Source organism: Sarcophilus harrisii, chromosome X (assembly GCF_902635505.1).
Source record: "Sarcophilus harrisii chromosome X, mSarHar1.11, whole genome shotgun sequence".
NCBI classification, from domain to species: domain Eukaryota; kingdom Metazoa; phylum Chordata; class Mammalia; order Dasyuromorphia; family Dasyuridae; genus Sarcophilus; species Sarcophilus harrisii.
This window is the reverse complement of record NC_045432.1, coordinates 71,953,302-71,965,354: the sequence shown is the minus strand read 5'-3', so window position 1 is coordinate 71,965,354 and position 12,053 is coordinate 71,953,302. Positions and strand designations below refer to the sequence as shown.

General features: G+C 49.3%; 1 protein-coding gene across 4 annotated transcripts in view; it reads left to right on the top strand.

Moving 5' to 3' along the window:
• The window catches only part of PCDH19 (protocadherin 19), a 110,801-nt gene that overhangs the window by 55,293 nt on the left and 43,455 nt on the right, over window positions 1-12,053 (top strand). For all 4 annotated transcript variants that reach the window (XM_031945164.1, XM_031945163.1, XM_031945162.1 and 1 more), the window contains one exon: window positions 10,547-10,605. In XM_031945164.1, coding sequence (XP_031801024.1) covers window positions 10,547-10,605 — 59 coding nt within the window. The remainder of the gene's footprint in view (window positions 1-10,546; window positions 10,606-12,053) is intronic.

Genomic DNA, 12,053 nt, shown 5'->3' with positions numbered 1-12,053 from the left:
GTGCTCTTTACCTGGACGGGAGATGTGCAGCCAGTTCCCAGGAGATGGAGGCAGCCGGAGGTTCCCAGGTGCCTGATGCTTTCAGCCGGACCAGCTGCCCTAGCTCTAAGCCAAAGGCTCTCGTCACAATTAGAGGGTTCCCATGTTAAGCAGCCTCGGAGCCTGGGTTTGAGAGGCATTCATCATGCCTTGTTAAATTGGAAATTAGTACTTAAAAGGTCAGAAATAAATATTCTGTTTATGTTCTAGTGACAGCAAATAGAAACGGCCCCACAGGGTGTGCCCGCGTCTCGGGCCGAGCTTGCTGCAGCGGACTGAGACACCGGCTTGGCTCGGTCGGCTGGTTGGCTGACGGGATGGCTCCCCCCTCCCCTGCCCAAAGAACGAGGCAAGGTTTCATCGATCGGGAGTGGAGAGATGACTGACGGTATTCTATCTCATTAGGAACCACGGCTAGGAGAAGCGGAGGCGCTTGCTAGTCCCAACGTGATGTATTATTCAGAGTTTGGGTCTTTGTTATTGTTTGCCTGTTTGTTTGTTTTCTGCACCGCGTATTTTGGGGTTGAGCAACGAGCTGGCACAGGGAAATGCCTTCAGAAGGTGCCATGGGGCTGTTCCGCCTTCAACCTTTTAATAAGCTTGTGGCGGCAACTGGATCTCAAGTGCTGTTTAATACAAAGCAAAGAATCGGGGTGGGGATCGGGTTTTGGAAGGGTGGTGTTTTGGATGGCAGGCTCGGGCCCCCCTCCGGCCTCCCTCCAAATATTTTGAAAGTCTTTTCAGCCGACACGCCTCGCTCAATAGAAACCCTGCTCTGCGGGCCGCCCGGGCTCCACGGCTGCCAAGCCGTCGAGAATTGAGGTGTCGATCAAGTAGGATCCATTGGAACATGGTGGAGGACCTGTGCTCTTGGCTCAGGCCCGGAGGCTTGGCATGGGGGGAGGCCGAGGCTCCGCTTTCTAGTGACTCGTCTGGCCAAGCTCCTTGGGCCGAGGACTCTCAGACAGTTGCCGGGGGGAGGGTGGGGTGGCTTTCTGGCTCAGTTTCCTCCAGCCAGAATCCCATTGAAGCAGACTAACTGAGTCTGATCTTCTGAGGCTAGAACCGTCTCCTAAGAAATTCACCCAAACTCACCTCGGCCTTTATTTGGTACCTGCCATGTTCATGGCCCTGTGTGCACTGCCTTCTGGGAATACGAAGGCAAAACCAAAATTGTCCTTTCCCTTAAGGGGCTTATTTTGGGGGGGGGGGAATAACATGTATCCGGATGAGTCGGTACGATATGAACGCAAAACGATAATTGTAGAAATGCATATAGGAGACTTGCACGTGTGTAACATTATGGGATTACTTGCCGTCTAGGGGAGGGGTGGGGGAAGGGAATAAAAATTTGGAACACGAACTTTTGCAGGGGCCAGTGTTGAAAAATTATCTATGTATATGTTTTGAAAATAAAAGGCTATCATAAAAAAAGAAAAAAAGATTAAAAAACCCAGGATGAATGCAAAGTGATTTCAGGGTGGTAGAACATTCTCACGTAGGGGATCAGGAAGAGCTTCATGCGGGAGGTCAGCCAGGGAAGGGAGCCAGGGTTTCCAGGAGGTGGAGGTGAGGATGGAAGGCATCCCGGTGGGCTACGGTCCGTCAGAAGGCACAGAGCCAGGCAACGGTGTGCCAGGCCCAGAGAGCAATAGCTCACAATCGCTCTTTGAGGATGGCTGCCATTTTGTATTTCTTTCTCTCGCTTGGACCAAGCGCACAATGGGTATATAATAAATAGTGAATGAAGAGGCTGCCATGTTTCTTCTAAAAGCATAGGGTTGGGACCAGAAGGGACTTCAGAGGCCAGCAAGTCCAGTCTTCCTCACGTTACAGATGATGAAATGATGTTGATAGGTTAAGTGACTTGCCCCAGATCTTACTGGTAGTAAGCATCAGAGGTCAGATTTGAATCTGGGTTCTGTGATGACAAGATCTACTGCTCTTTCCACAATGCCCCGCTACCTCCCTTTTTGTATTGGCCTCAAATGGTCACCGTTGCCCTCGAAAGGCCATGCAAACGGTCACCAAACTCAAAAAGAAGAGAATATATGGACTGAAAGTAAAGCAGGCTCACTCTGTGGGATATGTGACCATAGGGACCCCTCACCCCGAGAACTAGGTGGAGGACATTGTCTCCAGAGACTGGCCACTAGTCGTGGTCTTCCCTTAGGCCCATCTTTACTCATCCATGTTGTGTGATGAGCCAAGAAACCACCCAGAGAAGAGCATTGCCGTCCCGCTTCCCAGGTGGCCCACCCTGTCTCGTCTCGGCTTTCCATCCCCTCTGAGGAAGGATGGTGTGGGACGCCGAGAGGAGACTCCATCTCCTCTTCTCGGCTTTGGGTTTTTATTGCCGCCGTTCTCTCTGAGTCACTGTTTTTCACTCGGGCTGCAGCACTTAACTGTCGGTTTCCCCGACTGTCCCGTGGGCACAATCATCATTACTCCCTCGTAAAGAGCTTTGATATTTGGGGATGAAAGGTACCATGTGACTGCAAAGTGGTCTGAACATGTCGCCCATTTCAAATCTGGGGATGGTGGATCAGCCCTGGGAGGATGGTGCCTCCCGGGAGAGCGAGCCAAGTTTGCCTGGGATCGGATTGGGCCTCACAGGCTGTCTCCTGCCCATCTCCCTGACTTTCTGGTCATCCCTCAGGATGGGCTCTGCTAGGCTCCTGAGGTCTCTGGAGCCCAACAACTTATGCTCTTCGTCCCCTCACACAAATTGTGCCGGGGCTGCTTTTGGAAGCAGAGGCCCTGGGGTCAGTTCCCAGCTTTGTCATGTGGGGTCTTGGGCAGCTAATTCCCCTCTCTGAGCCTGAGCTCCGTCCTTTAGAGGAGGAATTTGGCCTTGGCCCGACCAGAGCTCTGACAGTTGGCATGGCCTCCAATAGCCAGGACTTCTCTTCCTACCTTGATGAGACATGGGGAGGAAGGCCTTCTCTCCCTGACTCGAGTAATGCCTAGAGCTTGGAGAGGGGCCGAGCACCTCGCTGGCATGCCAGGGAGCTTCTGTTAAAATGGCCCAGCGGGCTGGTCACTGAGCCAGGACTCGGGAGCCTCCAGGTGGTACCCGTTCTTCCCAGTGGGCTTTGCAAGCCTTTGGCCATGTGGGGCTCCTTCAGAAACGCTTTTTGTAGCAACCTGGGCCGCTACAGAGCCTCCCTTTAAAGCCGAATTGGCTAAACCCGAGATGAGTTCAGAGAAAGACACTGTCCTCAGGCCAGATTACCTCACTCCTGGGTGGTCTGAGCAGCTAAATGGCCTCAGAGGGATTCCCCGGGGACAATGAAAGGCTGCCTTTAGTCTGGCCTGCCCGGGTATTTGCCACGTGGCCCTTCCCGGCCTAGAAAAGCTGTTGCACTTGAATCCTGTACAACACTTAGCAGAGCGGCACCCCCCCTCCTCCCATCCCGCCGCGGTGCCAGCCGCTGACTGAAGGGCTTCTGACCACCACAGACTAGGAGAGCTGAAAGGAACCTCAGTGGCCATCTGACAACACGGAGCCCAGATGTGGGCTGCCGTCACATACCTGGCAAGTGACCATCTAGTCTCTGCCTTAACACCACCCCCCAAAAAAAGGAAAGCCTGCATCTCTTGAGGCAGTCCACATCATCTGGGGAGAGCTCTCCTTATCAGGAAATCTTTCCTGACTGCTAGCCTAAATTCTCCCACTTGCCACTTTCCCTGATGCATTTTTCCTGGGTTGTTTGTCCTCTGGGGTCAAACAGAACCAGTCTAATTTTTCTTCTTCTGGACCGCCCTGAAAATCCATGAACTAGCGCCGCCCCCCCCCTTCACTTCCCTTCTCCAGGCTAAACCTCCTCCCTTCCTTTTTTCTGATTCTCACATGGCTTAGCCTCAAGGTCCTTCCTTATTTGGTTGCCTTCATCTGGAATTCTCTCCAACTTTTTGGTGTCATTCCAGTTGTCATGTGATCAGGCCAGAGTATAGTGGGGTTCTCGCCTCCCTGTTCTGGGAAGTTTGCCTTCTTTCATGCAGCCCAAGATCACGTTCAGTTTTTGGGGTTTTTTTTGCTGCCACGTCTCACTGCTGACTTGGATCAAATTTGCTGCCCATCCAGACCCTGAGATCCTTTTCAGAAGAAATCCTGTATAGGCATGTCTCCCCTATCTTGTATTTGGGATGTTGATTTGGGGGAGCTTTTTAATCCCGTTGGTTAAGCTCCCAGGGAACTAACAGGATTGGTCAAATGAAATAGGCCAAGAACATTCATCCAGTGAGCCTAAAGGCATTGGCTTCCTATTTTCCTTGGGAGGTAGGAGAGAGGATAAGGCCTGAAGGGATGGAGAAGAGATGTGGGACCATTCTTTTCAGAAGGGTGCCCACCTCTCTTTTTTGAGAATTAGGCCTTTTTTGAGGAAGGTAAATTCTTGTCTGCCTTGGCCCTCTTGGAAGCTGAGTGTGTGTGTACACGTGTGTGCGCGTGCACATGTGTGTGTGTGTGTGTGTGTCTCCGCACCGGTTAGGGTTAGACTTGCTAGGAAGCAGGCACCGCCCCCACCTCAGTGATCGGGCTGCTGGCCTGTGAAAGCATTCATTCCCTGGTCTGGCCAAACAAAGTGCAGCCCCACTGGATCTGGGGGAATCTTCAACTTTGGCCAAAATCTGATATGAAGAAGAAAATCATGAAGATGACGTGTTGTTGGAGTTTTTGAAACATCTGAACCTGTGACTTACATCTGTCATGGGGAATTCCCCCAGTTACCCCCAGTGAGGATGGCTACGTTGGGTGGAACTGAGGGCTGCCGCGTGAAATCTAATAGGGAAACATGGCCAGTCTTCCGGCAGCCAAAGAGTACCTTTCCAAGTGCAAACTAATGGTTAGCCGGCAGCTCATCCGAAAGGGGTCTGGGTCTTTGGTAAACTGGGAAACTGAGTCAGTGGCGCGATCTCCCCGCCAACAAAGGCCTGAGCCGTACGAAGCTGCTCATGAATAAGGGATTTGCTTCCAGAAGCGACTCGTTTGTGAGCTGACACGCTGGCTAACAGCCACATGGGATTCCCCTTCTCAGCTTGGAAAGGCACTCCCTTAGAAGCCTCTAGAAGCCTTGGAGAAAAGCAGCCGGCGCTGTGGGAGTCGGTGATCCGGGCCTTCTCTCTGATGTTGGAAACCTCTAATCCCTCCCTTCATTAGGAAAGGTACATGGTCGGACATGTCCCCGGCCCTTCCTGGTGATGGGGCGGGGCTCCTGGGTTTACTTGAGCAGGGAGCTCTCCTGAGAACCAGGAAGAGATCAGCAGAAAGGCTATCTTCCACACAGCTTTCCTGTGTTCATTTTCACATATGCCGGGGTAGGGCAGGGAAGCATCAGCTTGGGAGACGTTTTAGTTTCTTGGGCATCTTGAAAACTGCTCCCGGCTGGGTAGGTCCCTAGATGATGTTTAATAGGCTCAATTAAAAATCACTGGATATAGTGATTTAAAAAAATTTTTTTGCAAGAGCCAGCTTTGCAAGAGCAGGCTATATAGATTATCTGGAGTCCCCTCTAGCAAGCTGTAGAGTATGGGGAAGGTGGGTGCCTTTGTCCTGCGCCCAGCCGGTTGCTCCCGTGCCTCTACTGGCAAGGGGGTATAAGGCAAGGGAGAGGGCTGAAGGACCAGAAAGATGGAGGAGGCACTCCCTCCCTCCCTCCTCCCAACCATTCCCAGCAGCTTGGGCTACAGGTTGAGTGCAAGAGCTTTTCTTATGCTGTCTCTTCCCTCGGAGCTCAAAATGGCGGCCAGGTGGCAGGCTGGGGCTCCTGAACCCCTTGGAGCCAAGAAGTGGTGAACCTTAAGGGGGCAAAGCTGTTAGGACAGAGGAAACCGTACAAGACTAACAAGAGACTCCACATAGCAGAGGCCAGGTGGGATCTCTTCAGGGTCACAAAGTTCAGGCTGTCTTGGTCCTTTGGGTAGAAGAGACGGGTGTGGGTTGGTCACTGCCTGGAGCATGAAGTCCCTCTTTTGCCACTTGCCCTTAAGGATGCCCACGAGTATCCTTGTCCTTTCCAAAAGGCTTTCATGGTCTACTCTACTAGAACACCAGCCAGGTCTCATGCGTTCTTCATCTGAAAAATATCTCCACTTGTTATTTCATAGGGAGGGGTGGAAATCCCAGTGTGGAAACTCATTTCAGCAATACAGATCACTTGCTAGTCTCTAACTCAAGATGTTACAGAATGGCCTGCTGTTTAACGGGTATACATGTAAAGCTTTTTTTCGGAGGGGGTAAGAGGCAAACCCATGCTATCTTTGGTATAGGGAGCCGCTGAAGAGATGCTTGCCTGTGCTGCAACTTAGAGCCCTAGAGAGTTGCCCACAAAGTCTTTGGGATTTGCAAAAGCAACTTTAGGTAGGAGATGGGGGACAGTCTGAAAAAAAGGCACTGGAGGCCTGGTGTGATGGCTTATCCCGAAAAGCTGATGAAATCTTAGGTTGTTTTAAAAGATTCATCCCAAGCTCCCACCTTTGCACACAATCCTTAACATACCTGCCAAATCATTCTCTCCAGAGCACAGACCTGACCACGTCCCTCTTTTCAAGAATCTTCATTGGCTCCCTATTGCCTCTGAGAGAAAGTAAAAATTTCTTAATCTTGACATTTCAAGCCTTTCATGATAGGGTTCTAATTAATCTTAGAATCTCTAGTTTCATTTTTTTCTTCCAAAAAAAGAGAAATGTAACTGAAAACAAAAGAGAAGGGGGTAGTAACGAACTAAGTAATCTTCATAGGGTAACTGAATTGGGAATCAGATGAACTGATTCTGCTTCTGCCACTTCCCACCCATCCTATTTTCTTCTCCTTGGGCCTTCTACCGCCTTCCCGAGTCACTGGGCTTTAATTAGAGCAAGGAGCTTGGGCCAGCCAGCTGACCAATACGAAAATGATGCTTCTTTACCTCGTGGGGGACGGCACTAGCCACATTTTCAGATGGGCCTCCCAAGTCACGCTCGTCTCTATTGTGTTCTTGTGTTAACCTGGCCATCTCATTAGAGATGGGCACAGTTGCTATTGAAATTAATGTGACATTTAGAGAAAATTTCCTTTCTCAAATGTTTCATGATATTTGCCATTTAGAGTACTTAGTGAGGGGATTGAGGTAATGTCAAGTAAATTTTGATTAAATCGGCTAAACCGGGAGACTATACTTTTATGCAAAAACAGAAAAAAAAAGTTCTTCATTTGTCTTACTTTTTTCCTTTGATTCAGTAGCCCTGGGGAGCATGGCAGAGCGCCCCTGTCTTAGAGCTGGAAGGGACCACAGAGAGCACCTGGTTTAACCCACATCTGGGCAGGAACCCCACCTTGTATAACCTCCAGCCTTTGTTTGGAGACTTCCAGTGACCGGGAAGTCACTTCCTCCTCCAGCAGCCCACCTGATTCTCATTGTTTCCAAGCTTTCCTGCTTTGGGGTTTGGGGTGCTTTGGTTTTTTCCTGATATCAAGTCTAAGTCAGCCTTTTTGCATCCATCTCTACTCATCTGGTGCTCTGGCCAAACCAAACAATGAATCCATCTTTCCCGTGTCAGTTCTTCAGATACTCGACAATAGCTATTTCCCCTTCTCTGGGCTAAATGGCCTTAGTTCTTCGACCAAGCCTCAAGGAGCAGGATATCTAGACCTTTTCTCATCCTGGTTGCCTTGCTCTAAATGAGGGCTTATTAGCCGGGAATTGATGAACTTGGATTCAAAAAGATTTGGAGAACTTGAATTGAATCTAATTTGGTTTCTTTTGTAATCCTATGAATTACTTTGTTATGCATTTCAAACCGTGATTCTGACTAAGCAGTCCATGGGCTTCATCAGAATGTGGTCCAAGGGGTTCATGGTATAATTTAGGTAAAGAAGCTCTGGACAAGAGCTTTTCTAGCTTGTAACTGCCCTTTGTGAACTGTGGTCTCTGGAACCGACCGGGTGTTCTGAGTCAGAATTCATTGGGACTGTTATTCCTCTAGCCAGGGCAAGTCCCTGGGTCTGGTCCACTTCTGAAGGCTGTGTGCACCTAACATGTGCTCGGTGCCTCCCGACTGGTGCTTCAGAGAAGAGAGGGTGCTTTCAAAATGCATCTCCGTAGCATAGGTCACTGTGGGTGAGCTGACCTGTGCTGAGTGCGAGATAGGTTCCCCCGGCTCTAACAGGAGAGATGAGCTGCTCATTGGCAGGCTCCAGATACATTTGAGTAAAGGTCCTGTTCACCCAGCTGAGACAGAACCATCCAAACCAGTACAGTGGTCGCACAGTAGGGGCCCAGGACAAACTCGCTGAGTAACCCCTGCTAGATCCTCCCACACTGCCCTCTTCGCAGCTGGTCTTCGACAGCTGTAGCAGCGGGCATGGCAGCAGACTGGCGCCCATGATTTCCGAGCCAGTCTCAGAGGCCTTAATTCTTCTGGATTTTTGGTCGATTTTTCTTGCCCTGGTGGCATCAATGAAACCGTGATTTCATCTTAGAGTAATTCACATGGAAGGGCCGTGGGAGTAGATGTGTCTGTTGAGAGGGGGATGAGTTCCATCTTTCCTTGGCTGCCCCAGGAAAAGATTTTCCAATAGACTGACCTATTCAGAACAGGGACCATATACTTGTTTCCTCGTCCACTGGTGGAGGGAGGATAATGTTTGGGTCCATCCAACAGATAAAACATCCTTCAGAATTCCCTACTCCCATTGACCTCAGACTCACTTAGTATTTCCCAGGGCCTCTAGCTTGGGTGTCCCTTAGGGTCAGTATTGCATTAGAGTATGTGTATTTGATGTAGGGTGGAGAGTGGGAGGATGAGTGGGGATGGTGGAAAATGTCACTGGGAATTGGGGCTTGGGGCCCGGGTGCAATTATTGCCCTGGATCCCACCCCTTGTTAAGGGTGGCTTTTCAGAATTGTGACTAGTAATTCTTCTGCCTGGGATGGTTACCATCAAATACACAGCGGAGCCCACATCTTGGGACATGAAATCTGTTGGTCGGAGATGGAGATTTGTCCCTAGTGCCAATGGCCACAGATGCCAAGACACCGTGAGATTGCCGCTAGGGAGGGAGAGAGAGCGGGGCCGACCGAGGGGGGGAAGATCACATGGGCTGCATCTACTGGGGGGAGGAAGTGCCTGCTGTCTGGTAGCATCTCATTTTCATTATTTTTGCTAACTGCATTCTAGATCGAAGTAGATGCTGGACTTTAGATTCCTTTTTATGACTTGCAGAAGGAGCTTTTGGGTACCCTAAGGACAGAGGCCTATTGTGAATAGCTCTGATGTTCTGATGGTCTTTCCACTCTCTCTCTACACAAACACACAGACACACACACACACACACACACACACACACACACCTTTACGGACACATATCTCTTTTATCTCCCAGGCATCCTGCGCTAGCTTTGGTGCAAACTTGCTTAGGAAATCTCTGAATTGCATTAGAAGGTGGTATTTTAATGATAGGCCCCAAGACAGGCTTGGCTTGTTGATTTCCTGTTTCACAGGAAAGACTCCAGGACCTCATGGGGATGGCTCTCCACCCATTACTCTCCGCCTTATTTTAGGTATGATACCTGTTCTTGCTGCATGTGTATGGGCACGAGTGCCATGCAAGATGGTGAAACCAGGGGCCACAGCAAGGCATTACCTTCTCCACATTTCCGAATCTTTGGAGTAAATATTTTAACATGTTAATTATCTGCTAATGATGAAAAAGTACCTTCTAGTCAAGCGGCGTGCAGAACTGGGCCACTGGGGAACAGGAAGGAGTTCGTTTTAGTAAAGGCAGTGGGTCATGTTGCTTCTTCAGAAAGGGGTTTGTGTGATCCCCGGACGCGTCTGTGGGCCAGCTCTGTCAGACTTTCAGGGTGCGGTGGTGGTACTTGGAGTTGTGGGCCTGTTCGGTATCTCACAGAGGCCCTTTAGCTCTGAGCAGTTGGGAGCAGTTCTCAGGCACTGGTGGCATTGCTTAGTCTCAGAGTAATCAGAACAGTTGTTTTATTGTGGGTACCACTGGTTAGTGTAACCTGGAGCGGGTACAGAGAAGGGTAGTCAGGGTCTACGGTCCATGCCATGGGAGGAATGGCTGAAGTGCAGCTTGGCGGGGAGGGCGAAGGGGAAGAGCAGATGAGAGAGCTGTCATGTGCAAGAGGGAAGATTTGTTCTTTTGGTCCTGGATCACAGAGCTTGGAACAATGAGAGGAAATTATAGCCGTCAATGTAGGCTAGGGTGTTAGGGAAACAGTAATATCAACAACGACCCAACCACTTCTTAGCACTTAGAGCTATCTCTGAGGGGAACAGTCTCTCTGAACAGGAGGGGGGGTTCTCCTCACAAGAGACCTTCAAGCCAGTACTGGCTGAGGGAATGTCTTTTGCGCTTACGGGTTGGATTCAGTGACCACAGAGTACATTCCACTTCGGGAATGCTCTGCTTTGGGACTCACCGTGGTACAGGTTTAATTCGTGGCAGGAAAATAGAACTCTTCTCCATCTCATGGTCTTTGTTCTTTGTTCTTCTCTTTTTCAGACCGAGAACTACTCCTTCGATGCCAACTATGTGAACAACCGGGCTCACATAATTAAGAGGTATGTCTGAGCACCCATTTGCTTGCCTCCTCCACCCGCCTGACCTTGACCTCCTTCGGCTCAACCCACACCCCCCTTTCTCCCCTCCCTTTTTTTTCTTGCCTGTGCCAGTCAATTTTCTATAAACATGCAAACAGATCATTTTGAAGTAAGATTTCCATCCTCGAGCTTCTCACTGCCCCGGTTTTAAGGAATGAGAAACCTCCTTTGGTGCTGTTAGGGTCCCATGGGGAAACTGCCAGTAAGGTTCAAGAGATCAATGTTAATGACTCTGGGATTTATTTTCTTTCGAACCAACTCTTTCCATGACAAAATCAAAATGGAAATAAACCGGTATCTACCTGGGCAGTTCAGGAAAGGAAACCACCTTACACAGTTCCATACGGTCGCAGTGAAACGCCCTGGGTTAGAATCTGCATTCACTGCTGGCACCACATGTAAGCAGTAGGCCTTTGGCTTCCTTATCCGTTAAGTTCTTGTACTTCTTCCTTCTGTGGGTAATTATATGGATAAAGGTAATTGCTGTGGAAACCTTAAACTAAGACCTCGATGTGTGCTCCTGGGACTCCTGTAATAGTTACTGGTTGGGAGGCTGAGCCATTGGAATCATTACAGCAATACTTCTGTAGCACAAAGTATCCAACATTTATTTAAAAATTATACTAAAAGTGGGTAAAATTTGCCAGTTTCTTTATAGTTTGACTCTCACACCAGCCCATAAAGAGATACTGCAGAGATGAAATCTCTTTGGGGTGGATCTGTGAGGTCATATTGGTGTGGAAATAATTCCCAGTGTGGATGGATATATATGAATGACTTGAGTCTTCCTCACTCTAAGGTGAGCCTTCCAACCTTTATATCATGTCGTAGCTCCCTGGAGATGATATGATCCACATTTGGTAGACCAGGTTCAGAGAAGGGGAATAATTTGCCCCTATTCACACCACTGGTAATTGTGTGAAGCAGAATTCAAACTCAGTACCTGAGACCAGCTATCTCCCTCTAGTCCAAACTGGCCCGATGGTACGCTGAGTTCTCCATATGAGAAACCCAGGACCAAGAGCGCTTGATGAAGGCGTTGGACTGTAATGGCCACTGTAGGTACGACCCTCCCGAGGCAGCTCTGGGAATTCATGCTGGTGATCTGCAGCTTCATGTCACCAATCAGTGACCTGGTGTTGAAGTCTACACAAGCGCACGTGCTTTTGAGTGTGTGTGTGTGTGTCTGTGTGTGTGTGTACATTCATTTATAATTTGAGAATCCGATTTCAGCTGCAGTTGTGGGGGACTCAGAAATCTATTCTTTTATTCGTAGCAATCCCATAAATTTATGTTTCCCAAAGAATGGGACTTGAGGGAGCTTCTGGCTTGTTGTGTAAGCTGCTTTAATTCACATTTAATTTAATTCACAACACTGAGCTATCCAGTGAAAAGAGTGTGGGTTTATC